The sequence below is a fragment of the Emiliania huxleyi genome, assembly GCF_000372725.1.
Source record: "Emiliania huxleyi CCMP1516 chromosome Unknown EMIHUscaffold_117, whole genome shotgun sequence".
In the NCBI taxonomy this organism is placed as follows: Eukaryota; Haptophyta; order Isochrysidales; family Noelaerhabdaceae; genus Emiliania; species Emiliania huxleyi.
In genome coordinates, this window is record NW_005201421.1 from 160,657 (window position 1) to 188,008 (window position 27,352).

Here is a 27,352-nt window from a genome sequence, read left to right on the forward strand (position 1 = left end):
ATAGGGCGCGCCCGCCGCCTCGCCCGAGGGAGCGCCACCCGCGGGCGCCCGCGCCGCCCGCGCCGCCCGCGCCGCCCGGGCCGCCCGCGCCGCCCGCGCCGCCCGCGCCGCCCGCGCACGCCCGCGACGACCGCGCCGTCCGCCGCCGCCTCGGGCTGTCTCGAAGTCACCTCCACAACGTGCTGCCGGAAGGCGGCGACGCACGCGGCGTGGCCCTGCTTCTTGGCCAGCTGCAGCGCGGACTTGCCGTCCGTAGTGCGCAACTTCGTATCCGCGCCCGCCCGTAGCAAGCGGAGCACGACGGCGGGGTGGCCGTTGCGGGCGGCGAACACCAGCGCAGTCTGCTTAGTGCTGTTCTGCTTGTTGACCTCCGCGCCACGCTGGATCAGCAAGTCGACTACCCGCTCCTGGCCGCTGCGGGCGGCGAACATCAGCGCGGTGACGCCGCTCACACCGCCTTTCCTGCAAGTCGCGTTGACCTTCCCGCCGCTGTCGAGCCACGCCAGCAGCGCCGCCTCCTCGCCTCGCCCAGCCGCTTGAAATGCCGCTTCGGGAAGGCTGTCGGTCTCCGGCACGATCGTTGCTAGCGCCATTGGCACCGTAAACTTTTTCAGTACCGTCGGGTACTTATTTTAAGAGCAGGTAAACAGCAATAGATCCGGCCCTCAAGCGGCCTAATCGATACCCAGCCCTCACGGAATCGGTCCCTTGTTGTACAGCAATCGATCCTTCACAGTGCCCGTCCTGCCAACTTGCCGAGAATCGGTCCCCCAGGTCACCTGCCTGTGGCGCGAAGCTGATGTCTCCCGCCCTCGGCGCGCCCAACGCGCAGCGGCGGCAGACCACCCTCCGGTTCGAGGGGCGCCTGGGGCTGAGCGGGCTGCCTCCGCCAGAGTTTGGCTCGCCCACCGGCGGGCTGTCACCCTGCCACGGGTCGCAAGCCCTCTGCCGGCCGGAGCGCAGGCTGCGCGGGCTTCCAGCAATTGGTCCCTTGGCAAGCGCGAATCGGTCCCCCTGGCTCCAGGAATTGATCCGGCACTACACCCGGATCAATTGCTGTTTACCTGCTCAGACACAGATTCAAGGACGAGGACACGACACAGGACGCACCTCTAGTGAGGCCCGCATAGTAATGTGGGTGACTCCTGCCGCCGCCCCTGCCACCCCTGTGTCAGTGTGCCTGTGGTAGTGAGAGACTGCCGAAGCTGGAGGCAGGTCACTAGACTGAGATGAGACCGCCAGTGGAGTTGGGAGCCCACCGTGCACCGCGCTGCGAGCCTGTCGTGTCCCTTGTGCTTGTCAGGAGCAGGAGAGCCCCACCTGTCCCCCTGATCGTCCTTCCAAAATCCTGCTCGTGCAGGTGGGGACCCTGTCCTCCTCCCCCATCCCTCGTCTGGGTTTGTCTGTTTTCTTTCTTTCTTTCTTCTCTGAAGCTGAGAGAGATTTTTAAAGACCAACAAGAGAAGGCAGACGCCGTCGGTCAACCCGTCATGCGGCTTGCTTTGGCTCGCCGCCACCGCGGTGGCTCACCAAGGACTTTTCAGCGTGCTGCGTCATCACCGCGCGGCGCGCAAGCCACGCCTCACCCGGGCAAAAAGAACGACCGCGCGCCGCCGCCGCCCGCCTCGCCGCGCCGCGCCGCCCCGCGCCTCGCCTCGCCTTGCAGCAGCGCATGCGCACACGCACCCACGCGCCCGCGCTCGCTCCGCGAGAGCGAAGCAACCCTCCAAGCGAGTTCCGAACCGGGAGCCAAAAAGGTCCCGGCTCGAACCGCGAACCGGTTCGACCACCGCCGCTGGCGGTTCTTGCAAAGGCATCAAAGGCAGTGCTTGATATAACGTAAAATAGTGCGAGCGCGCGAGATACTCACCCGACCCACCGTGCCCTCGCGAAAAAGATCTCGCGCCGCGCGCGCTCGCACACGCCGCCCGAGAGCACTCCCACCCCCGCCGCCTCGCAAGCTCACAGGTTGATTTGAGGAGAAGCAGCTGGGGGAGGTCAAAGCGGGAGAAGGCGGCACGGCGGCGGCGGCGCGGCCCCCCCCCATCCCCACGCCTCCGGGTCGTGCGTACCGCCTCCGGGCGCGAGTGTCCCCCCAGCGTCTGCTCTGGCAGTCGCTCCGGTAATCAGGCCGAGAGTACCAGGGAGGAGGGGAGAAGAGCCCAGGGTGGGGAGAGGAGAAGAGCCCAGGGAGGGGGGAGGAGAAGAGCCCAAGACGGCCTCCCTCTCCCTCCCCTCCCACCGGGCCTCCCTCTCCCTCTCCTCCCACCGGGCCTCCCTCTCCCCCTCCTCCCGCCAAGCACCGACAGTCTCGAGGGGCCAGCCGCTGGAAGGGGCAAGCCAGCGGCACGAGGGCTTCAGCCACACAGCTACCATGGGAACGCGACCCACACAAAGCACCAAAGTTAGGCATACCCCCCGGCGCAGTGTCCCCCGCTATGTGTCGCCGTTTGTCGGGGCACGCTATCCTGTGTAGTCAGGGCAAGTGGGGGCGGGGTGGACAGCCCATCGTCTTTACGTTGGGACCTCTCTGCCCAGTCCGGGGGTAGGTCGGTCGGAATCCCCCAAAACAATTAAATTCCCTCTCGAGCGGAGAGAATTTGGGATTCGACTCCCGCGCAATCAAGTCATCAACGATGGTGCCAACGGCCAAAAAAGCGCCGGTAGCAAGCACGATGGAGGTGCGTCTTTCCCATGCTCGCGCGCCCCCCGCGCGCGAACTATGCATGGGCCCGGCTCGCCCGCTTGGGGATCCACCCGGCACACCCCCGCCCCCCACCTGCCGGCTTACCTGCCGTCAGTTCGCGCGGGATCGCCCACAACTGTCAGCAACTGAAATCCAGTTGCTTCAGCTGTGACTTCAGCCTCGCCTCACCGCTCTCCCTTCGGTCGCACGCCTCCGGAGAGAGGTCGCACACGACGCTGGTGACCATTCCCGACGAGCCATGCGCAGGTCGCGACCCCTGAGGACCTCCACACCTCCAAGGAGAAGCTCCGCGGCATCGGCGAGGCGACCGCTCTCTTTTCAGAACCTGCTAGGGCAGAGGCCCTGTCCACCCTGGCGTCCCTCGAGGGGTCGCCAGGGCCCGCCGCGGCCCTGGCGAGGCCCGTGGGCGGCCTGCTCCTCATCGACGCCTACGCCCTCGTCGGCCTGGCCGGCAAATATGCCAGCGGCGGGGGCGGCGCCGGCGATGCGGGTCTCATCTTTACCAGGTGGGTCGAGGCGATGGCCGGGCACGAGTCGCTCGCGCCGACGCGGGCGCTCCCGGCGCTGGCCACGCCGGAGACCAAGGCGAACTTCGTGAAGTACAAGCGCCGGATGACCGCGTACAAGGCGGACGTGGAGCGCGCGCTTAAGCGGCGCTCGACGGCCGTTTCTCGCCGGAAGGACCCGGCGGAGGCCGACCGCGAACTCGACCAACTCGTGCGGCAGGCGCACGTTCCTCTCCAGACCCTTTCGGACGCGGCCGACACGGGCGGCGGCGGCGGCGGCGGCGGCGGCGGCGCGTCCTCGCTCGATGCCGAGCTCGACGTGACGGCGCAGCTGCGCGCGTTTGCCGAGGGTTTGCACCCGCGCCTCGGCGCCGACAGCGCCGTCCACCTCTTGGAGGGCTGCCGCGACGTCCTCGGCTTGATCGCCGCCGAGGTGCGCGGCGCGCCTCCGCCGCGTGGGCGCGGCACGTCGCAGCTCCGGCAGGTGTCGCTGCTCCTCAACTATGAGCGGCGGCGGCGGCAGCTGAGCGAGGCGCTCGCCGACGAGCGGCGTGTCGAGCTCGAGCTGGCGGCGCGCCGCCAGCAGGCCGCCGTCGACGCCGCGCTCGCCGACGAGCGGCGGCGCTCCGCCGCGGCGTACGCGAAGCTCGACGCAGCGCTGCAGGCGGAGCGGCAGGAGACTGGGCGGCTCTGCACGGAGGTGCGGCGGCTCAAGGCGGCGGCGCGCGAGGCCGAGACTGCGGCGGAGCTGCGGTGCCGCAGCCAGGAGAAGGAGGCCGCGGCGCACTTTGGCTCCATCGCCTCAGAGGCCGAGCGGCGCGCCAAGGTCGCCGAGGCGCAGCGGGACGACGCGTGTGAGGAGGCGGCGCAGCTGCACGGCCTCTTCGCGCAGCTAGAGGACCAGCTCGACGCGCTGCGCTCGATGCGCGTCTCGGGGCTGCTCGAGCAGCTGCAGGCGAGCACGCGGCGCATCACCGAGCTCAGTGCGCGGCGCAAGGTGACGCAGCGCAAGCTCTCCGACGTGAACCTCGTCGAGCGCAACCTGGCGGTGTCGCAGCGGCTGCTCTCGGAGGAGCGGGCGGCCCACGCGAGCTTGTGGCGCGGAGACGCGACGGCAGAGAAGCTGGAGGCGGTGGAGGCGCAGTGCGCCAAGCTGCAGGCCGAGCTTGAGGCGGCGCAGGCCGAGGCCGCAAAGTTCAAGGCCATCGCCGAGCCCACCAAGGCGCGCTTCAAGCTGGGCAACCACTTCAACGCCGAGACGGAGCTTGCGTGCATCTCGGTGATGCACCTCGGCATCGCGCGGCAGAAGATCCCGAAGCTGTTCCCGATCTTCGCGCGGCTCTTGGGGGTCAAGCTGCCGTACCGCGAGATCAAGGTCCCCGGCCCGATCGTGGACGGCAAGCGCACCTCCGTCGTCAAGCGGCTGCCAGAGACGCCGCAGGCGACGCACTGCAAGGAGCTGGCGGGCGTCTCCTACGAGCTCAACAAGCTCCAGGTCGGCCAGTGGCTGCTGGAGTTCATGAACTCGGATGAGTCCTCGTGCTGCTACATCGCCGACGGCGCCGAGGCGCAGCAGATGGAGCGCATCGGCACCGTCCTCTCGCGGCGCGTCAACGGCAAACTCGAGCTGCGCGCCCTCGATTTGTCGACGGCCTCGAGCAAGACCGCCGAGGCGCAGGCGTCGGCGTACCACGAGTCGATCGAGGAGGTCATCAAGCTCATGGAGGAGGCCGGCCTCGCGGATGCGCGCGCGGCGGAGCTGCTGCGCCGCTTCCTCCCCACGTGCGCGTGCAACGACCGGGCGTCTACGGCGCGGCTCGCTGCGCGGCTGGTCCTCGGGCTGGGCGAGGGCGACGACGACCCGACCTGTGCGGAGCACGCGCTCGTCAACATCCTCGAGGAGGGGCGCAAGGCGATGGACGCCATCCTGCGCGAGCTGATGAACTTCACCGACGAGCAGGCCGCGGCGCACGCCGACAAGATCAAGGCGATGCGGACCTGCGTCGGCTGGTTCAGCTCGCCTGTCTGCGCGCTCATCTACCAGGCACCGTCAGCCCCGACCCCGCACCGCAGATCACTCCCACTCGCGCGCCAATCCCGCACCCCCCCGCGCCGCACGCGTAGGTGAGCAAGTACGTCGCGCTCTGCTCGACCAAGGGCTACGCCATCGGCCGCAAGCTGCAGGAGTGGATGGAGGCGCGGCTGGCAGACCTCGAGGAGCAGCTCGAGCATCTCGTGGGGCACGTGGAGGACGTGCTCGCGATCTGCGGCTCGCGCGCGTACGTCTTCTACCTCGACGCGGCGCCGACGGAGCGGCTGCTCACTGAGCACGACATCTCCATGCTGACCTACCTCGACGAGGATGAGATGCTCAAGGCTGCCGGCGGCGGCAAGCTGCGCAAGTCTATCCTCACCGGCGCGCGCTCGCCGCCCTGCATGGCGGGGGTGCGCGCCATGGCGCTGATCTGCGACGCGGTGTTTTGGCCGCTGATCCGCGCGGTCAAGCCAGCCGCGGACAAGCACGTCCTCGACGTGCTCCCGCGCGTGTGGCCGGCGGCGCACGCGTTTTTTGAGGCGGCCGCCGCGTCGCCCGCGGGCATCGTCGACGGCTCGCTCAAGCTGCAGCTCGGCGACGTTTCGGCGGCCGCCACCGCCGCTACCGCGCCAACTCCAACGCAGGCGCGCCGCGCCGAGCGCCATCGCCTCGATATGGTGCGCATTCGCGCCGCAGCGGCCGACGACCCGATGGTGACGCGCTTGCTGACGGCGGCATTCGGCGCGATGTCCCGGGCGGTCTGCAACCACGCTGCGGAGTGGATGCCGGCGGGCCTCGTCGCCACGAACGGCTCGATCACCAAGACCGGCAAGCTGTGCTCGGCGAACATCACCCCGGCGCTGCGCGCAAAGTACGACGCGCTGCAGGCGACGAGCACGCCGGTTGAGCGGCTGCACGCCGTCGGCCGCGTCAGCGACGACCGGCACAAGCGGCAGCGCAATGAGTCGCGCGCCGGCGACTCGCTCGGGCGCTTTAACAACCAAGCCGGCTGGCTGACGGGCGAGATCGATGAGCGCGGCGGGCTCAAGGTCGCCGAGACCATGCTTGCGGCGTGCCGAAAGGCGGCGGGGCGGGCGAGACGCGTTACGCTCAAGGCGCAGCTGGTCGCGGCGGGCCGCGCAAAGCGCGCCGAGCGCGACGAGAAGCTGGGCAGCAAGAAGGCGCGCAAGGCGGCCAAGGCGGCCGAGAACGCGCGCATCGCGCAGCTGCCGCTCGTGCGGCGCTACTCAGAGCTGAAGAAGCTGGCGATCGCCGGCTTGCAGGCGCTTCTCGGACGCTGTTGAGCGGTATACTAGTGCCCCACTACTCACGGCTCTCGTTTGTTGTAGGACCAGCTCAAGGCCTTCAAGCTGGCGGGGAAGACGGGCTTCACTGTCACGCAGGCGAACCGCGCGGACTATTGCACGCAGCTGCAGAACCTCCTCTTCGCCGCGCATGGCGTCGAGGCGAACGACCTCGAGGACGGCGACTCGGGGTGCGACGGCGACGGCGTGGTGCGGAAGGTGCGGCAGCGGCGCGTGGCGGGCGAAGAGGGCGGCGGCGGCGGCGGCGGCGGCGGCGGCGGGAAGAAGAAGAAGAGGAAGAGGGTCGATCTGCGTGAGCTCAACGGCTGGCAGTGGGAGGCGAGTGAGAAGTTTGACATCGAGCGCATTCTCGACAGCAAGGTGGAGACGGTCGGCAAGGTGCTTGCGCCCTCACACTCGCACCTGCCCTTGCTTATTGCCACTCCATCGCTCACGTGCCCGACCACCTCTCTTCTCGCCTCACAGGGCAAGAAGCGGGTCGAGATGACGTACTACTTGATCCTCTGGAAGGGGTACCCGCCGGACGTGTCGACGTGGGAGCCAGAGTCAGAGATACACGACGACTTGATCGACGCGTACGAGGCGGAGCTCGATGCGGCGTCTGAGCTGGAGGCGGAGGAGGCGGAGGAGGGCGAGGAGGGCGAGGAGGAGTGACTAGCGCGCGTCCTCCGCCCCCGTGCGCGTGTGTTGAGGTGGTGCGAGAGCCATTTGCGTGCGTGAGCGGTGCGGCCGGGTGTGTGAATGTGAACCGTGGGCCACTTGTGTTGAGGGATGGCAACCCATGTGGGTGCCTATGTGTTTCTTTCGAGCTAACGCACCTTGTTTTGCAGTTTCTATGCCGTGCTATTCACTTCCAAAAATCGACCCCCGGGACCCCGACCGACCTACCGGGGGTGCGTCGAACCTTCCATCACCCTGTCGGAAGCGGCGTGCCGGTGGAGGCACGTCCGGGTTTTGGAAGTAAAGATATATTACTTTTTTAAAGACCAACAAGAAATCACGACTCTCACAGTGATTTGGGCTCGGCAGCTTGTTAGCCCTCAGCCGAAGCTGGGGCCGGTCCGTAGCCGAGAGATCTGAAGCTGTGTCGCGCTGCAGGCCTGCCTGCAGCTCGCGGCGGCGGATGAGATCGCGACCGAGTCCGGCTCGCCACGGCGCCGGAGGACGCCGCCGTCGCGTAGACTCCCTTGCGTTACTACGTGCTTGCCCATGTTTGTAGCCTGACGTTTGAGAGAGAGAGAGATTTTTAGCAATACCAAACAACTCTAACACTCACACGTCATTTGGGGCCTGGAGCCCTGTTCACGCGCGCGCGAGACGTGCAGACAGGGTTGCCAGGTGAGAGCGAATGGCGCGGTTCACGCCTCGCACAACAGAGAGAGAGATGCGCTCTGCATGGTGGGACATAAAAGAGAGCGAGTACTTGGGCGAGTAGGCCGTGCGGTCGACGCTGCCGCGCGCGACTTTGCGCGCGAGGCGGCGCAGCTTGAGAACGGCGGTGGGCGAGAAGCCGCCGCCGAACGTCTCGTGGAGCAGCAGGTTGAAGTTGTTGCGCTTGACAAAGATCGCGTCGTGGTAGAAACCGCGATGCGCCTTGACGTAGCCGTGGCCGTTCTTGTGGTCGAAGGGTTGGCCGGGTTGCCCGCGCGCCTTGCAGCCCATGTTTAGGCGGCGGGCCTTCTCTTCGGTGTTGCCGAGGTTTTGTTGACGTTTGTGCCCCGTAAAGAGGGAGATTCAAATAAATATTTTCAAAAGGCGCGATCGCGGCACGCGAAGACTGGTTGCAATCCCGCCGACCGCCAGGCCGCGGGATGATGCGTGCGTGGTCTTGTAGTGGGTATCGGAAGCGCCCAGACCCCCTATCTGGAAAAGGGGGCCGAACCCTCAGCATTACAAAGGCGCCATTTGCGGCGGGCTTGTTCGTTCTCCACGATGGCTGCACCAGCCGCCACAGCAAGCCACACCGGTCACCACCTCTGGCCTATCGCAGCAAAGCCGGCGGTGCACACGGAGGGTCTGCGCCGTGCCGCCATCCTGATGCGGGGCGAGCCCTTTCGTTGGGGTGATGATCTTGAAGGCAGGCGGGCGCAGGCCAACGTGTACGCAACGATCCGAAGCCGCGTCATCGACCCGCTCTCCACCTCGTATGGCTTCGCCTACCTGCTGGCCGTCGACGAGCGGCGCGGGTACTCCGACGGTCTGTACCTACGGCTGCTCGAGTACGTTGGCAGCATCCCGGCCGTCTTTCTACGCGTGAAAACGTCCACACAGGCCGAAAACTACCGGGAGGCAGTGGCTGCGGGCTGGCCGGGCATGCAGGACGCGGACGTCGTGTTCGTGTTCCGGCACGACGTGTCAATCCAACGTGCCATCCACTCTTGGGGCTGCCCGCCCCTCGAGGCGGCCCTCGCGACTCAGATCCTCCTCCCGAGCCGCATCCCTGAGATGGGAAGCGTCAACGACCTCTACCAGATCGTGCCGCGGCAGCGCCTCGACGTCTTCTCGCGCCACTTCTTCACGAACCACTCCGCTTGCTTCGCGATCGGGATGAGAGGCTGGCAGGTCAACACCGGCCACTTTTGCCACAGAGTCTTTGATCGAGCGAACATATCCTACGCCACGTGCAACGCGACGGCACGGTATCCAAGATCGCGGGACAGGTTTCGTTCCTATTGGGACTACAGCACGCATGAGCTCTCTCGGTGTGGGACACTGCTAAGGGAGACCAACCCCTATCGCTGCGGAGGCAACACGAGAGGTTATCGCAATGCGAGCCGAATCGTTGAGCCGAATCGTTGAGAGTGATTCTAAGATCTGGTCGGAAGATAAGGTGCGCAGAACTTTCGTATCAAGGAGATACGCCAGGGGGCAACCCTCGATTGGTTTTTCCCCCACAGCTCTGGTTAAAAAGGGCCAAGCGGTTGAGGCGTCACTCGCCAGGGACGTGTCACACGAGCGGCTCTGAAATTATCACGGCAATGGCGCCCAGCGCAAATATCCCTCTCATTCACTGCCCACAGCCGGAATGTCTTATTTCTGTCTCGTGGTCGTGGCGAGCGATTTGCTGCGGTTCGCCGTGAGCCGCGCGAGGCCGCTCTTCCCCTTCTCGGGCACGCAGCGGCAGAGGCGCGTCGTCTTCGAGAAGGCCGCCTCGCACGTCGAGAAGGCGATGTCGGAGACGAGGCACTGCTGGTACGTGTCCAGCGCGGAGTCGTGCACGTACGCGGGCAGCTCGTCCCCCACCTGGTGGCCGCAGCCCGCCTCGCACGGGAAGTGGCGCGCCAGCGCCTCGCACGACATCACCCACTCCAGCTCGCGCGCCTGCGGGAAGCTCGCAGGAAAGGTGCTAGGAGAGGTCAGGGGGGGCGGGCCTGCTCGTCCGGCCCTCGCGCGCCTGGCACCGCATCCCCGCACCCTGACACGCGGCGGCGCACGAGGCGCCTGGCGCCGCCTTCACCTCGCGCCACGCGTGGGCCTGTGGAAAGGCTCCAAGGGAAGGCTCGGACAGAAGGCTCCTCTCCTCCCCCCCCTCCCCCCCGCCACGCGGCGCACCGCCCGAAACGCGTGCTGCGGCGGCAGCCACGGGCACTTTCGTCGGTCTGCGAGGACCAGAGTGGCGCCTACTCTCGGCTTGGTGCGTGATGAGTTCGCGGAGAAGGACCAGACTAGCGCCGACTCCGCAGCTCGCAAGGCGGGGGGCGGGGGCGGGGGGAGGCGGGGGGGGGGGGGGGGGAGGGGGAGGCCGTCCCCCGGGGGGGAACCCAGGACGATTGTCCCCTTGTCCCTGCCGGGGGGGGACTCCTACACACTCGTGAGGAGGGACTCAGCCGCGACTGGCGGGCTCTCCACTGCGCGAGCCGTCGTGGTCTCCTTCCAGAGGCCGAGCGGCGTGGCGAGAGAGCGGTAGGTCTCGCGCCTAGTCTCGGGGGGCGATCTCGGGTCGATCTCGGGCCGGGTCGCCCCCTCCCCCGTGGCGAGGGGCGGATTGAGCGCGTGTACGCGACGACGGTCGTGGTGCCCGCGCCGAGCGCCTCGAGCCACTGCCTCGCGGCCGGGGCATCGCCCGAGCTCTTCGACCAGAAGGACCCGCCGCCCGCCTGCATTAGACAGAGAGCGGTCGACGCAGGGACAGATCTCTCCCACCGGAAGGACCCGCCGCCCGCCTGCAGCTTTCCCTGCCCCGCCACGGGCGTGCTCCAAAAGTCGGACGCCTCCCGCCAGGCGGTGATGTGCGCCGGAGGGGCAAAGAGCGCCTGGGCGGGTGGGACCGCTGCTGATGGTCGCCGATGGGACGACTGGCGGTGTGCGCCGGCGGGCGACGCGCTCCTTGACAGCGTCGTCGTACGCTGGCCGTAGCAGGTGGTGCAGGTCGCCTGGTGCGGTGCTCTGCGGCGTTAGACTGCCCCCCTCCGTCGGGCGAGCATGGCGGTGGCAGACTGGTCGCCGAAGCTGCCGACGCCGTGCTCCGCGAAGCCGAACGCCTCGAACGGGCGGTTGTCCTTGACGTTGGTGCCTCGCTTCGACGCGTGCCGTGTGCGTGGCACCTCCGGCCGGAGGCACTCCCTGCCGCGCGAGGTGGACGAGAGCCGCATCCAGTGGTCCCACCTGCCGGGGAGATTTGGGGAGATGTGGGGAGATATGGGTGGCCCCAGCTGCCGGGGGCCAGGGCTAGGGCCTAGGGCTAGGGTCTTAGAGCCCAATCCAGTGTCCGACCTCCTCCTGCCCCTCCTCTGCCCCCCACGCCTCCTCCTCCCCACCACCACCACCCCACGGACCTGCCCCACACTCGGACCAGTGCTGGCTGGTTGCCAACTCACGCTACTCGACTGCTACTCGCCGCGCCCCGTCGTCGCCGCCTCGGGCCAGTGCGGCGCGAGCTCGTCGTTCCACGTGTCGCCGGTCACCATCCAGCCCAAGCCTGTTGGGAGGCCCCGAGAAGGCTCAGGCAGGGCTCCACGTCTCGCGGCTCGCCGCCCAGCCACGCGGCCTGGGAAGTAGTCTGTCCGACCGATCGCCTCGCTCCTCGCCGCAACGTGCGGGTACCCCTGGTCGTTCCACGCAGACACGCACCAGAGCGTGCGGTCCCTCCGCAGCAGCCACGCAGAGGACCTACACACGGCTCGGCTCGGCTCACCCCGGCCCGCCGCGCAGTCCCGCCGCCGCGGCAGGCCGCAGCGGCGCGCCAGAAGAAGAGGAGCGTGTCGGGCGAGAGGAGCAGGTCATCCTCGAGCACCTGGGCCGTGGCTGGGAAGGCTCTCGGAAGGCTCGTGGAAGGCTCCAGCAGCGTCTTCCTCGATCACCACGGCGTGCGAGTGGCCGCGACCCGTCGGAGGAGCGCCCAGCACCGCCTGCGGCACCGCCCCCTCCGAGCTCAAGTCACCGCCGCCACGTCCCGCGGGCAAGGGAGGGAGGGGCCAGGGAGGGAGGGGCAAGGGAGGGAGGGGCCAGGGAGGGAGGGGCCAGGGAGGGAGGGGCCAGGGAGGGAGGGGCCAGGGAGGGAGGGGCCAGGGAGGGAGGGGCCAGGGAGGGAGGGGCCAGGGAGGGAGGGGCCAGGGAGGGAGGGGCAAGGGAGGGAGGGGCCAGGGAGGGAAGGGCGCCTGCAGCGCCGCCTTGAAGTGGCGCGAGATCTTGGCGTAGCCGGAGCCTAAGCTCGGGCCTCCTCGGCTCATCTCGCTGCGAGCGCGTGTCCGCAACGCGTCGCGCTCGAGACGCGAGCCCGCAAACGCCGGCTGGAAGCGCTGCTTTGGCGGCTGGTGGTAGCGGAGGACGTCGCGGACGCATGCCGCCGCCTTGGCCGCCGCCGCGATCTCGGCGCGGCCCGCGTCCTCCGACACGTACACCGCAAAGTGGCGCGCCTAGTAGGGGCATGTCCCACGGCTCCGCCCAAGGCCTGCTCCTCTGCGCCTCTGGTGCAGCGGGGCGCGCACCATCCGCATGGGGCAGACGAGGCCGAGCGAGCGGGAGAGCATGTCCGCCCGGTCGTGCGACATGATGACCACCGCCGGGCTCGCCATGCAACCCACCGCCGGGTCGCTCGAGCACCCGTCTGCCTGGTCCTCCTCTGGCCTCGCCGCAGCGCCGCTCGTCTCTGCCGCCGCAAGAGCGCGCTGCTCCGCCTTGGCCTGCCGCCGCCGCTTGGCCCGAGCGACGCCGTCGTCCGCGGCGGCGTGCTTATTGGCGGCGCCCTCGACCCACTCCGCGTGCTGCTGCTCGAAGGCCTCCACGTCCTTCGTCAGCGCCGCCTCTGCCGCCTCTGCCGCCGACCTCGCTTTCGCATCGGCGATCGCCGCCGTCGCTTTGGCATCAGCAGCTCTCGCAGCCGCCGCAGCCGCGTCGGCTTCCGCCGTCTCGTTGCCCTGTGGCTGCCGTCGCAGGCGAAGCAAAATGAGATAGGTGTAGCAGATCGTCGCCGCCATCACGAGCAAGACCAAAAGCAGCAGCGGCGAGCAGCGCCGCGGCCGGCGACGCGCCGCCCTCTCCCGCATCGCTGGCCGAGGAGGGACGTGGCGGCCTCGGGCTGCTGCGAGGAGATTTTGCGACCGTGGGACGATGACGAGAGAGTCGTAGAGGTCGTACCACCGTGGCTGTGTCGAGCGCCGGGGCGGGGCGGTGTTGTGTGATGAACCTCGAGTCCCTGGGTCCCCGTGTTGCGTCTGACTGTCACTGAGCGGCCAGGACTCATAGACTCGGTCGAGAGACCCCAGATTGGCATCCATGCCTCTCTGGACAGGGTGGCCCGCCACAAGGACCCGAGGAATTGCGACTCGCCGCTTTCCTCCCGCTGTGATTCTGTGGTGAGCTCTGTGTCTTGATTTGCCAACAATAAACCTAAAAAAAAAGAGAAGGCCCGCCGCCTAAACATGGGCTGCAAGGCGCGCGGGCAACCCGGCCAACCCTTCGACCACAAGAACGGCCACGGCTACGTCAAGGCGCATCGCGGTTTCTACCACGACGCGATCTTTGTCAAGCGCAACAACTTCAACCTGCTGCTCCACGAGACGTTCGGCGGCGGCTTCTCGCCCACCGCCGTTCTCAAGCTGCGCCGCCTCGCGCGCAAAGTCGCGCGCGGCAGCGTCGACCGCACGGCCTACTCGCCCAAGTACTCGCTCTCTTTTATGTCCCACCATGCAGAGCGCATCTCTCTCTCTGTTGTGCGAGGCGTGAACCGCGCCATTCGCTCTCACCTGGCAACCCTGTCTGCACGTCTCGCGCGCGCGTGAACAGGGCTCCAGGCCCCAAATGACGTGTGAGTGTTAGAGTTGTTTGGTATTGCTAAAAATCTCTCTCTAAACCTAAAACTGTGCTAGAACGGGAAAAAGAAACAAAGAAAACAGACAGCCCAAGGGAGGGATGGGAGGACGGCACGCCGCCACCACACAGGGATTTTAAGGAGAGGTGTGTGGTGCGCTATCCGTCGCCCACCTAGAACGGGGCCCGGGGTTGTGCGCGCATGTGTAATTTTCGAGGGACCTCGGTGTTGCCGCGACTCCCAGAGGCTCACCGCCTCGCTTGGCAACCTTCACACATCCCACTTTCAGGTACAACACGGACGCTCGTTCAGTGAGCTTCGCGTTCACTCTGTGCGAAATGGCGTTCCGGATTCCGACGCAGAACGACGTCCCATCCACCGGCTTCTGGGGCGCCGCGACTGCCGTGCACCAATTCTGCGAACCAAAGTACAAGACCTCTCACTACGTCGCCGAGTTCTACAACTCGCTCTCATCCTTTGTCTACGTCTTTGCCGCCGTGTACGTGCTCTCGCGGCGTGAAGCGCGCGCAGACCCGATGATTGTCATAAATGCACTGGCCGTGACGATTATCGGCCTCGGCTCGGTCGCCTTCCACGGCACGATGCTCTTCGAGTTTGAGCTGTGCGACGAGGTTCCGATGCTCGTCTACATCTCGCTCGCGATGCTCAACAAGTTGGGCTGCCACCCGATGCTCCTCACGCGAGCGCGCTGCGTCGTGTTTGCGAGCCTCGTCGTCAGCGCGTGCGCGCTGACCATCGCCGTCTACGCCAAGTACGCCGTGTACGAGTTCTTTGTCGCCTCGTTCACCGCGCTCGTGCTGCTCGACACGGCGCTCGCGCTGACGTGGCGCAGCAAGCAGCGCGTGACGACCTGGGCAGTCTACATGTCGATGGCGTGCATCCTGCTCGGCAAGATCCTGTGGGAGTGCGAGGTCCGCCTCTGCTCGACCGACGGGCGCGTCTGGCCGCTGCACGTGGTCTGGCACGCGCTCTCGTGCGCGGCGGCCTACTACGGCCTGCTCGCCGACATGGCGGCGCGCATCGACTGCGGCCTCTCGCCGGCGGTCGCGGGCGGGGAGACCAAGGTGGCGCTCCGGTGGGCGGCCGTGCCATTCTCCGAGGTGCACGTCGTGTGCGCGGCCGAGGAGGAGGGCAGCAAGGCGCGGTGAGCTTGCGATGTCTGCTCTCTACGTGTACGTTTACTCTCGTCTCTCATTCGTCCACATCTCTCTAATAGTAACTCTAACTCTCTCTCTCCCTCTCTCTCTCGGTGTTGTAGTACTCGATCAGCGACGCTCATGGCTAATGCAGCTGTACGTACCCACAGCTGCACGAGCGGGAGCGCCAAAAGAGCAGTGTCATAGTTTCATGCCTGCGATCACCCCCCATGGGTGCCCTTTCTAGTCATTCTAGTGAATGAATTGACTCGTCCCAGTGGATGTGTCCGATTTCCGACGTCCCTGTCAAAATGTGCGTGACGTCCGATCCTTTGTAATCGTCTAGAGACGCTGGACACATGAGCACGGAGCCGGCCGCTCCCGGCCCCACGCTGCGCCCACGGCCCGCGCGGCCGGCGCAGCCACCCGGGAGCTCAGGCGCTACCGCTCCGCTTGCGCATGGTAGCGGCCTACGGTCCGCATCCTGCCGTCCGGACAACCGAGCCCAACAATCGGCGCCGGACAACCGAGCCCAACACCCTCCGCCCAGCCCGGCCCAGGGGTCGCCGTCCGAGGCACCAGCCGCGACACCATCCGCCGGTGCCGCCGAGGCCGGTGCACTCAGCCCCAGCGGGCAGGCGCTTGCCGCCGCAGAGCTGGCGTCGCACCAGAGGCAGTGCGCAAGCGCGCAGCCTTTGCCTTTCGTGCAGGTGCAGAACCCTGGAGTGCAGCCGCAAATGTACCTGCCGCCCTCGTCTGGCCTCGCCGACCAGTGGGCCTGCTGCGCGTCGATGGCCATGCCTTCGCAAGCCTCCGGTTTCGGCTGGCCTGCCGCGCCTGCTCTCATGGACCCCGCTTGGGTGCAGAGCCCGCATGGCTGCAGCGCGCCCGCCTTCCACGGCTGGGGGATGGGGCAGGTGCAGCCCTCTTGCGGCTCCTACCTCCACACTGGCGCGCAGCAGCTCTACCCCTGCGGCGGCGAAGCGTGGTCGCCCTTTACGCAGCAGCACCAGGTGCAGCAGCAGATGCAGCAGCAGCAACAACTGATGCAGCAGCAGCAGCAGCACGCCGCCTTTCAACCCGGGTTCCCTGCGCCTGGCGCTTCGGCTGCCGCCATTGGCGCTGGCCAGGCCGCCTCCGCCGCCCGAGGGCAAGCCGGAGTCGGTGAGCGCGACCCTCAGGTCGAGGGCCTCGCCTCTCTCCTCGCCCAGGCCGTGCGGCAGAGTGCCGGTGGCGCCAAGGCCAAGGTCAAGGACGTCAGCGCCGCCGAGGCCAACGCCGTCGCCACCACGCTCGACCCCGCCGACGTCGCCCCTTTCATCGCGCGCTTCAAGAACATGTGCATCCGGAAGGACCCGCGCTTCGTCAGGCTGTTCGCCCTCAACGCCGCCCAGCTAGCGAGCACCATCACTGCAGGCGACGACGAGCTCGCCTACCTCGACGCCTACGTCGCCGGGGCTGTTCAGTGCTGCCTCAAGCCCGACTCTGACGCTGTCAAGCTCTTTAGAAAGCGCAACGACGGCGGTCATCAAGGCAGCGGCCTCTACCAGCTTCAGAGCATCGCTCGGCTCGCCGTCCTCAAGCCCGGCGTCGAGATGCAGAACGCCGAGGCCGCCTTCAAGAAGAAGACGTTCTTTGTTGCCGGGATGGGGTTCGTCCCCGCGCAGCTCGCCGCGGAGACGCTCAAGGCCGAGTTCGCGCTCCTCACCAACCAGTGCCGATCGCACTTTGACGTCTACCGCGCCATCATCGGCAAGCTTCCCGACCAGATCAGCGGCAAGCGCGATGCCCTCGCCGACAAGATCAACGAGTGGCAGTCCGGCGGGTTCCCGCCCTGGCACAGCTACGACGCCTTCATCACATACGTCGCCAACCTGCTCAGCGACGGGAGCGCCTGCGTCAGCGCCGGCGATGCTGGCCCCGCCGATGCCGGCGCTGGCGGGCTCGAGGCGAACGCTGCTGAGAGGGCCGGCGGTGCCCCGCGCCCTCCTTGCCTCATCTGCGGCAGCCCCGACCACGGCACCAAGCAGTGCACGCGCGATAATCTCTCTGGGGGGGCGCGGGGGCCCTAGAGGGTGTCCATGCGGGGGGGGAGATGGGGTCCCCCAGCCCGCCGCAGGCGCCGATTTTTTTGGGATTTTTTCTTTTTCGCGCGATTTTTTACTTGTTTCCATGGGAATTCGGCGTACTTGCGGCCATGCTATCACGCCTTGCGACATCCTTTCGGCGCTGCTGACCGTGCCATGCTGCACAATTGATCACCTGCATAGCTCGCGGCCTTAGTCTTCGGCATTCAGTGACGACCTGATCGTACGGCCAGTAGGAAGGTGTCCTTCCACGCTTCCAGCTGCGTGCACGCTTTCTGACGCAATGCGCGTCACAAACTGCCTCGGATTGGCTGCTGGCACTCTCGAGGCTATGCCTACACAGCCTCGCGCGCATGGGCAGTCAAGAGGGACCACGCACCTTCTCAGGACAGCGCCGGTGCCTCTCTCTTGGACCGGCAAACTTGGCGGTCTCGTGTCACCAATGTGGGACCAGTGCGGCATCGCGCCATCGACAGCTCTGAACTGCGCCTCACCACTGACCGGGAAGGCCGCCAAGTGGGCCAGCACCGGTCGCACATTGTGGCAGCAGTCAGCAGTGCATGTCTGATAGCTAGAGCAGCAGCGTCAGGGTCGCAGGGTCGGATCGTGTCAAGCCTCTCGCCCGACCGGCCGCGTGCGAACGTCGGCCTGTCTGCTGTCTCGAGTGATCTGTCGGCGGTCAGTACGACCGATCAGGTTGGAGGTTTCTCATGATTGGAGGGTCTATCTGTATGTACTCCTCGAGATCTCTCCAAATCTGCCCTCTAACCAACCGTAACCATTCGGGAAGTCGGTGCTCTGAGCGACTCTGAGCGCCGGAGCCCCGTTTCCGCAATGCGGCGCGGCGCACGGTGCCTCCGGGGGCCCCCGCGCCCCCCCAGAGCATAATCTTCTCCACCTGCTGCACCAAGGAGCTCTTCGTCCCCACGACCTCCTCCAGCTCGGGCAGGGTCTCCTGCTCGAGCGAGGAGCGACACCTTCAGCATGCAGCTCCCGACACAGCCTCTCGATGTCGTCCCTGCGGTGCTTTGCGTGGCTGTCCAGCGCCCGCAAGAGCAGCAGCCGCGTGCTAACCGACCTCGGGTTGTAGAGAAAATTCTTCTCAGCCAGAGGCACGGATTGGAGATTGGCTTTGGGGACGTCGAGGGCTATCCGGGCACGGATGTGATGCAAAAGGGGTTCGTCGGGCCACTTTGCCAAGGCCCGGTCCACGGCGCCTACTGCCGTGCCGACCGAGCATATTCTGCGTGTATATTGACTGGGTATGGAACTGGTATGAGCTGCGACGTGCAGCTGCCTGCAACTGTGAGGAGCACGGCTGAAGCGTGTCCGTCGGCGGTGCAGCCACAACAGTGCTGTCGGGCCTCCAACTGCGGCGCCAGCCGACCAGGCTGGGCTCAGTAGGCGCCAAGGGAGGTACCAGAGGCACCAGTGGTTGGGCTGGGCAGACCGACACCAACATTGGCGATGGCGCCATTCAAACGAATTGATTGGGATTCGTACTCAGCGAGACTTGTGCAACCTGGTTCAGCGAAACCTATCGTCGCGTGGAGCAATGCGGCTCTGCGGTGCTCGGCGGGAGTGCTAGGCACTCGACTGGCCAGTCACTTGGCAGCGCCAGCTCCGCGACCGTGCTGCCAGTGAAGGAGACGGCCAACCCTCGAAATCACCCTGGGAACGTCCGGGTTTTGGAAGTAAAGAGCACACACACACACACACACACACACACACACACACACACACACACACACACACACACACACACACACACACACACACACACACACACACACACACACACACACACACACACACACACACACACACACACACACACACACACACACACACACACACACACACACACACACACACACACACACACACACACACACACACACACACACACAATATAATACATAGAAGGGGACCACGTCCTCGCCCCGGAGCCACAGCGCACAGGGCCAGCGTCTATGTCTACACCGCCGCGACGTCGGAGCTCGCCATCGGTCGCGACGGCGCCGGTCGCAGCGCAAGCCTTCGGCGCGTCGTAGCGCGCGCCTCAGGGCTGTGCTCGTCGTTCACCGCGAGGTGGCACGAGTAAGAAAAGACGGCGAAACCGCTCAGAGCGAGGAATGCGTTCAGCTCGGGTGGGCCGACGCGGGCGGTGGGCAGCATCAGTCCGACACCGCCCACGAAGAGCAGTGCGGTGCCTACACATAGGGAACTGCGACGAGTGAGAAGGGACGGAGGGCGGGGGCGGCAAGGGCCGAGGTGCGCCGCAGGCCGATCAGAACGTTGGTCATGCCACAGAGGTGTAGGAACTTTCGGCGGTACCGAACTGGCCTCGCCTCTGGCTCCTCGGGCTCAGCGACACACGCCTCTTGCATGCAAATCTCCTGGCGGCACACGCCGCACGTTGGCGGCCCCGCTGACCGGCACGCAAGCTCCTCGAGGCAGCTCCGGTGCGCACGCATCGAGCGGCAGGCGCACACATTGACGAGCATCGGGCCGTCGGAGGAGAGGCAGATGTAGCAGCAGTCGTCCTCCGCGTCCACGTCGTGCTGGTAGGCGAGCGCCGCGGTGGAGCCCTCGTCGGGCCTCTGCACCGAGTGCGGTTCCTCTCGGAGCAGGCTGTGTTGCGCCTGATTCTCTTTGTCGCCGAGCAGCGCCGCTGCCTCTGTGGTCGGCGCAAATCCGCTCGGGTAGAACTCGTCGGGCAGCTTGTTGTGCGTGGCAAGCATAGCGCAGCTAGCGAGCAGGCGCGGAGGGGGGGTCGGCCACCTCCGCCGCTTCTAAGTTCTATCAAACCCGGCGCCCTCCACCCCCCCCTCCCCCCCGCGCGCGCGATAAGATTTCACGCCTGCGATGACAAATCGCTTGGCGGTGTACGTCTCTCAGCGGTGCGGATCTCGCCGCTCAAGCCTCGGGCTACACGTACAGGGTCCCCTGCTGAGGAACACGATGGTCATGACTTCGCGCGCCCCGGACAACCGCGGTCTAATCGCTCTGTGTGTGTGGCGTGCTCCATGCACCCCACGAATGGCAAGTGCGGCGGCGGTCTAATCGCGGCTGCTCTCGCGACAACTATGCGCCTCTTAGTCGCGCTCGAAAGCGGCGAGCTCGTCAGGCGTCGGCATGGCGATTCCGTCGAGCCCGAGGTTACCCAGGCAATACCGCGCCTTGATTTGCCCGCAGCAGATGCCATCCTGCATGCACTCGACGTCCCAGCAGCGCTGCCAGGCGACACCGCTCTGCAGGTCGACCGTGATCATCGTCTTGTTGGACATGTGCGCCGCGCCCTTGTGGAAGCAGAAACGGGTGCCCCGCGCGGTCAGGTGCAGCAGCCGCTCCGACGGGTTCCCGGCGCGCACGTACGTCCACATCTCGACGCTGCAGCCGGGCGCAGCTCCGGGCCAGCTTGCGAACTTGGCCGCGGCCCAGGCAGCCACCTTGTCCAGCGGCGACGGCGGCGCGCCTTTGCCCTTTCGCGTGGACTCGAGGAAGGGGTGCGGCACCTTTGGCCAGTCGCGCAGTGGGGCGTCCGTCACCTGATCGTACTTGGCGCACCACTCTCTCAAACTAGCGCCATCGGCGTTCCTGCCGCCGCCGCCGCCGTCACGGCTGCCGGCGCCACCGCCACCGCCGTCACGGCTGCCGGCGCCTCCACCGGCGGGCAAGCTTGCGGGGGGGCGACGGGGCGCTGCGGGGGCGTCGCGCGGCAGCTCGAGCGTCGCCCAAGCGCGCGGGCCGTCGGCGAGCCCGCCGCCCGCCGCGGCGCACGGCGCGAGCTCCGGGTTGACGAGGGAGAGGCGCAGCTGCGCGGAGAGAGGTAGGGACGAGGGCCGGCTGCCGAGCAGTCCGGGCAGGCTGGTCGCGCCGTCGGACAGCGTGAGCACGGCAGTCGACCCGAGCTTGGACGAGCCCACCAGCCGGAAGGCGCGGTTGCACGAGTAGACCGACTTGTCGACGAAGCATGCCACGCCGCCGCCGCCGCGCCTGTCGACGTCCAGCTGCTGGCCGAGCCGAGCGATCACCGCCTTGGCGACGCGCCCCGCCTGCTCCTGGCTGGCGAGCAGCAGCGGCACGCGCGCTCCGGACGGCAGGAGCAGGTGCGGGCGGAGGATGGCGTGGCGCGACCACTTGTCGACGCGGTGCGAGTCGAGGGCAACCACCTCGACCTCGAGCCTGCCCTCGGCGACGGCGCGCCGGGCCAGCGCGGCGTCGGCGCCGTGCAGCTCGACTGCCTGCTCGGCTTCGGAGAGCGCCTCCTCGAGGATGGCGATGGCCGTATCGACCACGAGGGTGCTCAGCCGCTCGCCGTCGACCGCCAGGTTGAGAGTCGCGCTGCGCACGAACTCGAGGTCAAAGTAGACCCAGCACGGCAGCGCGGCGTCGATCACCTCGTACGCGTTGCGGCTCGCGGGGGGCAAGCCCTCGTACAACGCAGCAAAGACGGGGGCGCTCGCAGCGACGTACGCCTTTGGCGCGCCGCCGCCGCCTCTGCTCGGCAAGTCGAACGCCCACGCACGCGACGCGCCGCTGCGGTCCTCCTTGATCTCGCTGCGGCACGCGTCGAGCCTCTTGTGGATGCTCGCCGACGATCCGCGCGCCGCCTCGGCCCACATGTCTGCGGGGTCGGAGGAGGCCGGCGGCGGCGCCTGCCGCTGTGGCGGCGGCTGCGCCCGCTGCTTGCGGCGAGCCGCGAGCTGCTGCCGCGGCTGCACCTCCGCCGCCGCCGCCGCGATGCTCTCGAGCTGGGGCCTGGCTCCAGAGCCGTGGCCGATCTGCGGGTACGGGTGCCCGAGGCCGCACGCAGGACACAGGTCGGAAAACGAGAGCCGGTCCTCGCCGCCGCTCGCTCCTCGTGAGAGATGGTCGGCGCCGCCGCACGGGCAGTACCAGTCGTTGTGCAACGAGACCTGACAGAAAGGCAGCCCGCCGTACGCAAAGGCAGCGGCTGCATCCTGGAGCACGCCGGGGCCCTCAATGAAGGCCTCGAAGCAGCGGTTCAACCCCTTGGGCGCGACCGCCACGATCGTTGCCATTGGCAGCAGGTAGCGCAGCTCGCGCTCGAGGGCGGGCGGGTCACAGAGAGGGTGAACAAACCGGCCGCCGCCAAGCCAGAGCTGCAGCCGCTCCACCGACTGCGGCTGCGGCGGGCGGAAGACGGGGCGCGGCTGCGGCGGCGGCGGCGGGCCGCCGTGCACGCCGCCGCCGCCGAACGCGCCACCCCCGCCGCCGTAGCCGCCTCCGTAGCCGCCGCCGTGCACGCCGCCGCCGCCGAACGCGCCGCCCCCGCCGCCGTAGCCGCCTCCGTAGCCGCCGCCGTGCATGCCGCCGCCGCCGAACGCGCCGCCCCCGCCGCCGTAGCCGCCTCCGTAGCCGCCGCCGTGCATGCCGCCGCCGCCGAACACGCCGCCGCCGCCGAACACGCGTGGCGGCGCCTGCGGCTGCGGTGCGCGGGGGCGGCGGCGAGACGCCGCCTCCGCAGCCGCTGCGATGGAGCTTGGCAGCCCCGAGCCGCACTCTGGGCACACGTCGTCGTCGCCCCGGAGCGCAGCGCCGCCGCACGGACAGTACCACGTCTTGTTGCTCAGGGTGACCTGGCAGAAGGGCAGGCCCGCGGTGTTGCGAGCAAAGACAGCGGCTGCTTGCTGGAGCACGCCGCGGCCCTCGAGGAAGGCCTCGAAGCAGCCAGTCCGACCGAACGGTGTCACATGCACCGTGGTTGCGCAAGGCAGCACCTGGCGCAGCTCGCTCTCGAGGGCGCGCGGGTCGCAGAGGGGCGAAGTGCTGCCGCCGCCGAGAAAGAGCTGCAGCCGCTCGGCCGACGGAGCCGCCGGCGGCGGGCGCCGCCAGCCACCGCCACCCTCGTCCGCGCGCCCGCCGCCGCCGCCGCCGCCGCCCTCGGCCTCCGGCGGGCGCTTCTGGCCGGCGGCGGCGGCGGCGGCGGCGGCGGCGGCGGCGGTGGCGGCGGCGGCGGCGGCGGCGGCGGCGGCGGCGCGGCCGTCGTACTCGCGCCGCTTTTTCGAGTCGGAGAGCGTCTCGTGCGCCTCGTTGAGCTTCTTGAACGCCGCCTCCGCGCCGCCCGCCTTGTTCTTGTCGGGGTGCACCTCGAGCGCTAGCCGCTTGTACTTTTGCTTCGGCGCCGACGGGTCCGCGCTGACGGCTTCGGGGGTAAGGCCGAGCACCGCGTAGTGGTCGGAGGCCTCTAGGATGCGCTCGACCGCCTTGGCCCACTTTGTGCCAGGCCTGAACTCGATCAGGTCGTCCAGCGATTTGAGGAGCGCCTGCGCAGCGTTGGTCGGGTTCATGCGCTCACTCTTCTCGGCAAAGCGCTTCGCGCCGTCGAGATCGCCAGCGGCCAGCTTCCCCTGGGCGCGGCGCAGCGCCAGCGCCGCCTGCTCGGGGTCGAGGTTTGGCCCCAGGTTCTCCATCCTCGGGTGGTGGTTCCTCGGGTCGTCGTGGTGGTTCTGCGACCACTGCTCGCTCAAGCAGGTCGAGAAAAAATAATCTCCGATCCCTCCCTTCATTTGTCCCTTTTTTTTTTCCCTCGAGAGCCGGAAAAAGAGAAAAAGAAAACCCCGCTCGCAAGCCTCGCCGACACCCTTTACCGCGAGACAGAGGAGGAAGTGACAAGGGAGAGACCGACGAGAGTGGGACGGCCGCGAGGTGGCATGAAGGTTGCAGCGAGAAGCGGCGAGAGACTGCGAAAAGAGATACGAAGAGGCAGACTCCCCAGGGTGGGCGACGGCTAGCGCATCACACTCCTCTCCTTAAAATCCCTGTGTGGTGGCGGCGTGCCGTTCTCCCATCCCTCCCTTGGGTTGTGTGTTTTCTTTCTTTCTTTTACCCTTTACCGCTCGCTGCCGAGAGCTCGAACGCCGGTCGGCTCTGCCGCTCCAGCATCGCCACACGCCTCGCTGATACGCGACCGCACCCAGCGTTTCGCCGATGTCCGACGTGCCTTGTCCTCAATCTCTCCTCGGCGTCAAGACGTACTTTCTCCGCGCTGATGAGTTGGCCAAGGGCGGGAAACCGTACGTCGCGCACCGGCTGCGCAAGTTCGGAATCGAGCTCGCAATGAAGGTCAAGGGTCCGGACGCGTGAGTGGCCCGTAGATAGACCAAGCCTCGCCACGCATCGGGACACATCCATCGATGTCCGGCTCCCGGCAGCTCGATCTCACTCACCGTCTGCCCTCCCTCTTCTGCGCGTGTCGTAGCGGCCGTTACCTCAAACACACACACACACACACACACACACACACACACACACACACACACACACACACACACACACACACACACACACACACACACACACACACACACACACACACACACACACACACACACCCCGTCTGCCCTCCCCTCGCGTGTCGCAGCGGCCCTTACCTCCTCCGCCAGTTTGACCTGGTCGATCAGGAGAAGGCCGCCAACATCAAGTGCCCGCCCAGGAAACCAAAGCCTCCGCCCGCGCCCGCGCCCGCGCCTGCGCCGCCGCCAGAGCCTGCACCTGCACCGGCGCCAGAGGCTGCGAGCACAGGGGGCGGCAAGGAGGGGGAGGGGAAGGAGGGCGAGGAGGGCGGCGAGAAGAAGGAGGAGGGCGGCGACGAGAAGAAGGAGGGCGAGAAGGAGGGGGAGAAGAAGAAGGGGATCGGCGAGAAGGTTGCGGCGGCGGGAGAGAAGATGGCGCGCCTCGACCCGCCCCCCGCGAGTGCAGCTGTGGAGCCATGCTCGACCCTCGCGTGCGATCTGGCGCGGGTAGGCGATCTCTCTCAACCTCAAGGACTCGCCGGAGAAGAAGGAGAAGGCTGCGGCCGAGGCGGCGGCGGCGGAGAAGGCGGCGGCCGAGGCGGCGGCGGCGGAGAAGGCTGCGGCGGACAAGGCGGCGGCGGAGAAGAAGGCGGCGGAGGAGGCGAGGTACCCCAAGGCGCCGCCCGAGGTCGGGAGGAGGTGGAGACACGCCCGTGTGTCTCGGGGGAGTCTCGGCTGCCTCTCGCCTGTAGGCGCGGGTCGGACGAGGCGGAGAGTAACATAACCATCGTGGTCATACTCGAGCAACAATGAGAGTAGGAGCTCGAGTCGGACGAGGCGGAGGCGATCCGGCTGTGCGGTCTCGAGCTGTACGAGAGGGGCCGCGCCGCGGACAAGCCCGGCCAAGTGCCGTCTCCGAGCGTCAAGTGGGGGGTGATGGATGCCCCTCGCGTCGCGATGAGCCTGCACGCGGCGGCGGTGGTGAGGCCGAGCCTGCCTCCGCCTCTGCCCGTCCCCGGCCCTGCGCCCGGCCTGGCCGGAGGGACGCGTCCGAGACACGTCACCTTTCCGCCGCAAGGTGCTCGACTGCCTCAAGCTCTTCATGCCGCAGCTGCCCGCCGACCTCCTCCCCTTCCAGAGGGCCGCCCACCGCCGCTCGAACGACCTCGCAAAGCACATGCAAAACTACCGGGTGGGCGAGCCGATCCTCCCCCTCGAGTGGAAGCCTGCAGACATGAGCGCGGCGGTGCCGGTCCCCTGCCCGCCGCCGCCCGCGTTGCCGCCGTCCGCTTTCCCGTCGGCGCCGAGGCGATGACCATCAGTTGGCACAGGGGACACCGCGTGATCGGCACACAGCGGGGAACACCGTGTACGTTGGGGTGTGGGGGGGTCGGTGCCGTGTGAGGGGTGTGTCGCGTCGTAGACGTAGTGGATGTGTGTGTGACAAGCTCTAGCTGACCTGATGTTCGGCGCGTCGTCGTCGCAACAGACGGCGGCGCGCGAGATCCGGCGGCCTGGCAAAGCTACATGGCAAAGAGAAAGGGCAAAGCCAAAGGCGCGGCTCCGCAGGACAGAGAGGAGAGAGGCCGCTGCACGCGCGCGCTGGCCGGTGCGCGGTGCCGGTGCGCGGTGGGCGTGGCCGTGGGGGCTCGGGCTGGGGGGCAGCGCGAGCGATCTGAGCCCTGGTCCGACAGCCTGACAGCAAACCCCAGACAGCGCCTGACAGTGCCCGACAGCCTGACAGCGTTGACAGCACTTTCTCCGACAGCCTGACAGCACGTATCTGACAGCCTGACAGCAGAGCCTGACATCAGAGAGGTGACCCGTCGCTGTCAGGCTCTAACGTGACAGCCTGACAGCTGCCCGACAGCCCGACAGCACACAGTGGCCTGACAGCAGCGCTGACAGCCCGACAGCCCGACCAGCCCGACAGCAGCACAGACCGTACACAGGCTGTGCAGCCTCTTTCTTGTGCCCCATGAGGGTATAACAAAACTATTACATGCAAAGACATGTGAGTGTGGTCCATGTCCATGTAGTCATGTGGGATGGTCATGGGTCTCTCTTTCAACCCTCCCGCCCCACCTCTGCGGACCCGCGGCTGTGCTACTACACACCAGCTAGCCTTCTGGGGCCCTACAGATCAGTCATATGGCTAGGGTGGGGGTGGCCGCCGCCGTCTGTGCCGCCGCCGCCGCCTGCGCCTGCGCCGCCATCTGCGCTCCCCCCAGGCGGCCGCCGCCGCCGCCGGCACGGTAGACGCGCGCCGCGCCACTGGCAGCTCGAGCGCAGAGTACCTGCGCCAGCTCTCGATGAGTCAGCGCAGCAACGGGGTCTTCATCAATGACCCCAAGGGCCTCTTTATCCTCCGGTGGTGTACCGTGAGGTGAAGGGTGACGGGACCCCCCCAGACGGCCCGCACTACCAGAACAGAGCGTGCAAGAACTAACAAGCTGACGACTCGAGCGACAACGATGGGGAGGCCTTCCGCTGGACCAGCAACTACCAGATCATCAGCAAGGTGTACCTGAAGAAGCACTCCCTCCTTCCTCTCTGCTATTCTCTCAGTGCGGCAGACAAGAAGATGGTGACGTCCACCATGAAAAGGATGGTGGGACCGGAGGCAGAGTAGAGACTGAGTATGTGTAGTAGAGTCCTGCTGGTATCCTCTTGATAGTGTCATAAGTGTGGCTGGTGTGTGTCAGAGCCTGACAGCGCCCCGGACAGCACCACCTGACAGCTCCTGATAGCACCGGCCCTACGTCTGACAGCAGCAGCAGCCTGACAGCTCTGACAGCTCCGATAGCGTCTGACAGCAACACCCGACAGCTCCGACAGCACCCGACAGCTACAGATCACCTCTGGCTAGCCCTCTGATGTCAGACAAGCACCCGACAGCACCCGACAGCACCCGACAGCACTGACAGCACCTGACAGCTGGTCTGACAGAGGCACCTGACAGTGTCTGACAGCTGCCCGACAGCCCGACAGATCACCTGACAGCACCTGTGACAGCTAGACAGC

General features: G+C 67.2%; 6 protein-coding genes across 6 annotated transcripts; 3 read left to right on the top strand and 3 right to left on the bottom strand.

Annotated features, from left to right (window-relative positions):
• Positions 1-1,493: 1,493 nt before the first annotated feature.
• On the bottom strand, positions 1,494-2,510 carry EMIHUDRAFT_440066 (hypothetical protein). The gene has a single exon (XM_005790953.1). The coding sequence runs from the start codon at positions 2,411-2,413 to the stop codon at positions 1,817-1,819; it is 597 nt and encodes a 198-aa protein (XP_005791010.1). The 5' UTR covers positions 2,414-2,510; the 3' UTR covers positions 1,494-1,816.
• Positions 2,511-2,636: 126 nt separating this feature from the next.
• EMIHUDRAFT_109269 (hypothetical protein) lies at positions 2,637-7,227 on the top strand (the record flags this gene model as incomplete). Its single annotated transcript, XM_005790954.1, has 4 exons — positions 2,637-2,681; positions 2,954-5,236; positions 5,338-6,483; positions 6,598-7,227. 4 exons carry the CDS (start codon positions 2,637-2,639, stop codon positions 7,225-7,227), a joined length of 4,104 nt encoding a protein of 1,367 aa, XP_005791011.1.
• A 2,376-nt stretch (positions 7,228-9,603) lies between these two features.
• Positions 9,604-13,058, bottom strand: EMIHUDRAFT_109270 (O-linked-mannose beta-1,2-N-acetylglucosaminyltransferase; the record flags this gene model as incomplete). The annotated part of the gene is made up of 10 exons (XM_005790955.1): positions 9,604-9,894; positions 10,031-10,048; positions 10,126-10,256; positions 10,383-10,489; positions 10,717-10,826; positions 11,118-11,178; positions 11,407-11,491; positions 11,582-11,682; positions 12,268-12,428; positions 12,501-13,058. The coding sequence occupies 10 exons, from the start codon at positions 13,056-13,058 to the stop codon at positions 9,604-9,606; spliced, it is 1,623 nt and encodes a 540-aa protein (XP_005791012.1).
• A 1,016-nt stretch (positions 13,059-14,074) lies between these two features.
• EMIHUDRAFT_454613 (hypothetical protein) lies at positions 14,075-15,126 on the top strand. Its single transcript, XM_005790956.1, has one exon. The coding sequence runs from the start codon at positions 14,161-14,163 to the stop codon at positions 14,989-14,991; it is 831 nt and encodes a 276-aa protein (XP_005791013.1). The 5' UTR covers positions 14,075-14,160; the 3' UTR covers positions 14,992-15,126.
• Positions 15,127-15,716: 590 nt separating this feature from the next.
• EMIHUDRAFT_224354 (hypothetical protein) lies at positions 15,717-17,051 on the top strand (the record flags this gene model as incomplete). The annotated part of the gene is made up of 3 exons (XM_005790957.1): positions 15,717-15,967; positions 16,110-16,143; positions 16,191-17,051. The coding sequence occupies 3 exons, from the start codon at positions 15,717-15,719 to the stop codon at positions 17,049-17,051; spliced, it is 1,146 nt and encodes a 381-aa protein (XP_005791014.1).
• A 6,026-nt stretch (positions 17,052-23,077) lies between these two features.
• On the bottom strand, positions 23,078-23,383 carry EMIHUDRAFT_70204 (hypothetical protein; the record flags this gene model as incomplete). Its single annotated transcript, XM_005790958.1, has 1 exon — positions 23,078-23,383. A coding segment is annotated over one exon (306 nt), but the record flags the coding sequence as incomplete, so codon positions are not given.
• Between the last annotated feature and the right edge of the window lie 3,969 nt (positions 23,384-27,352).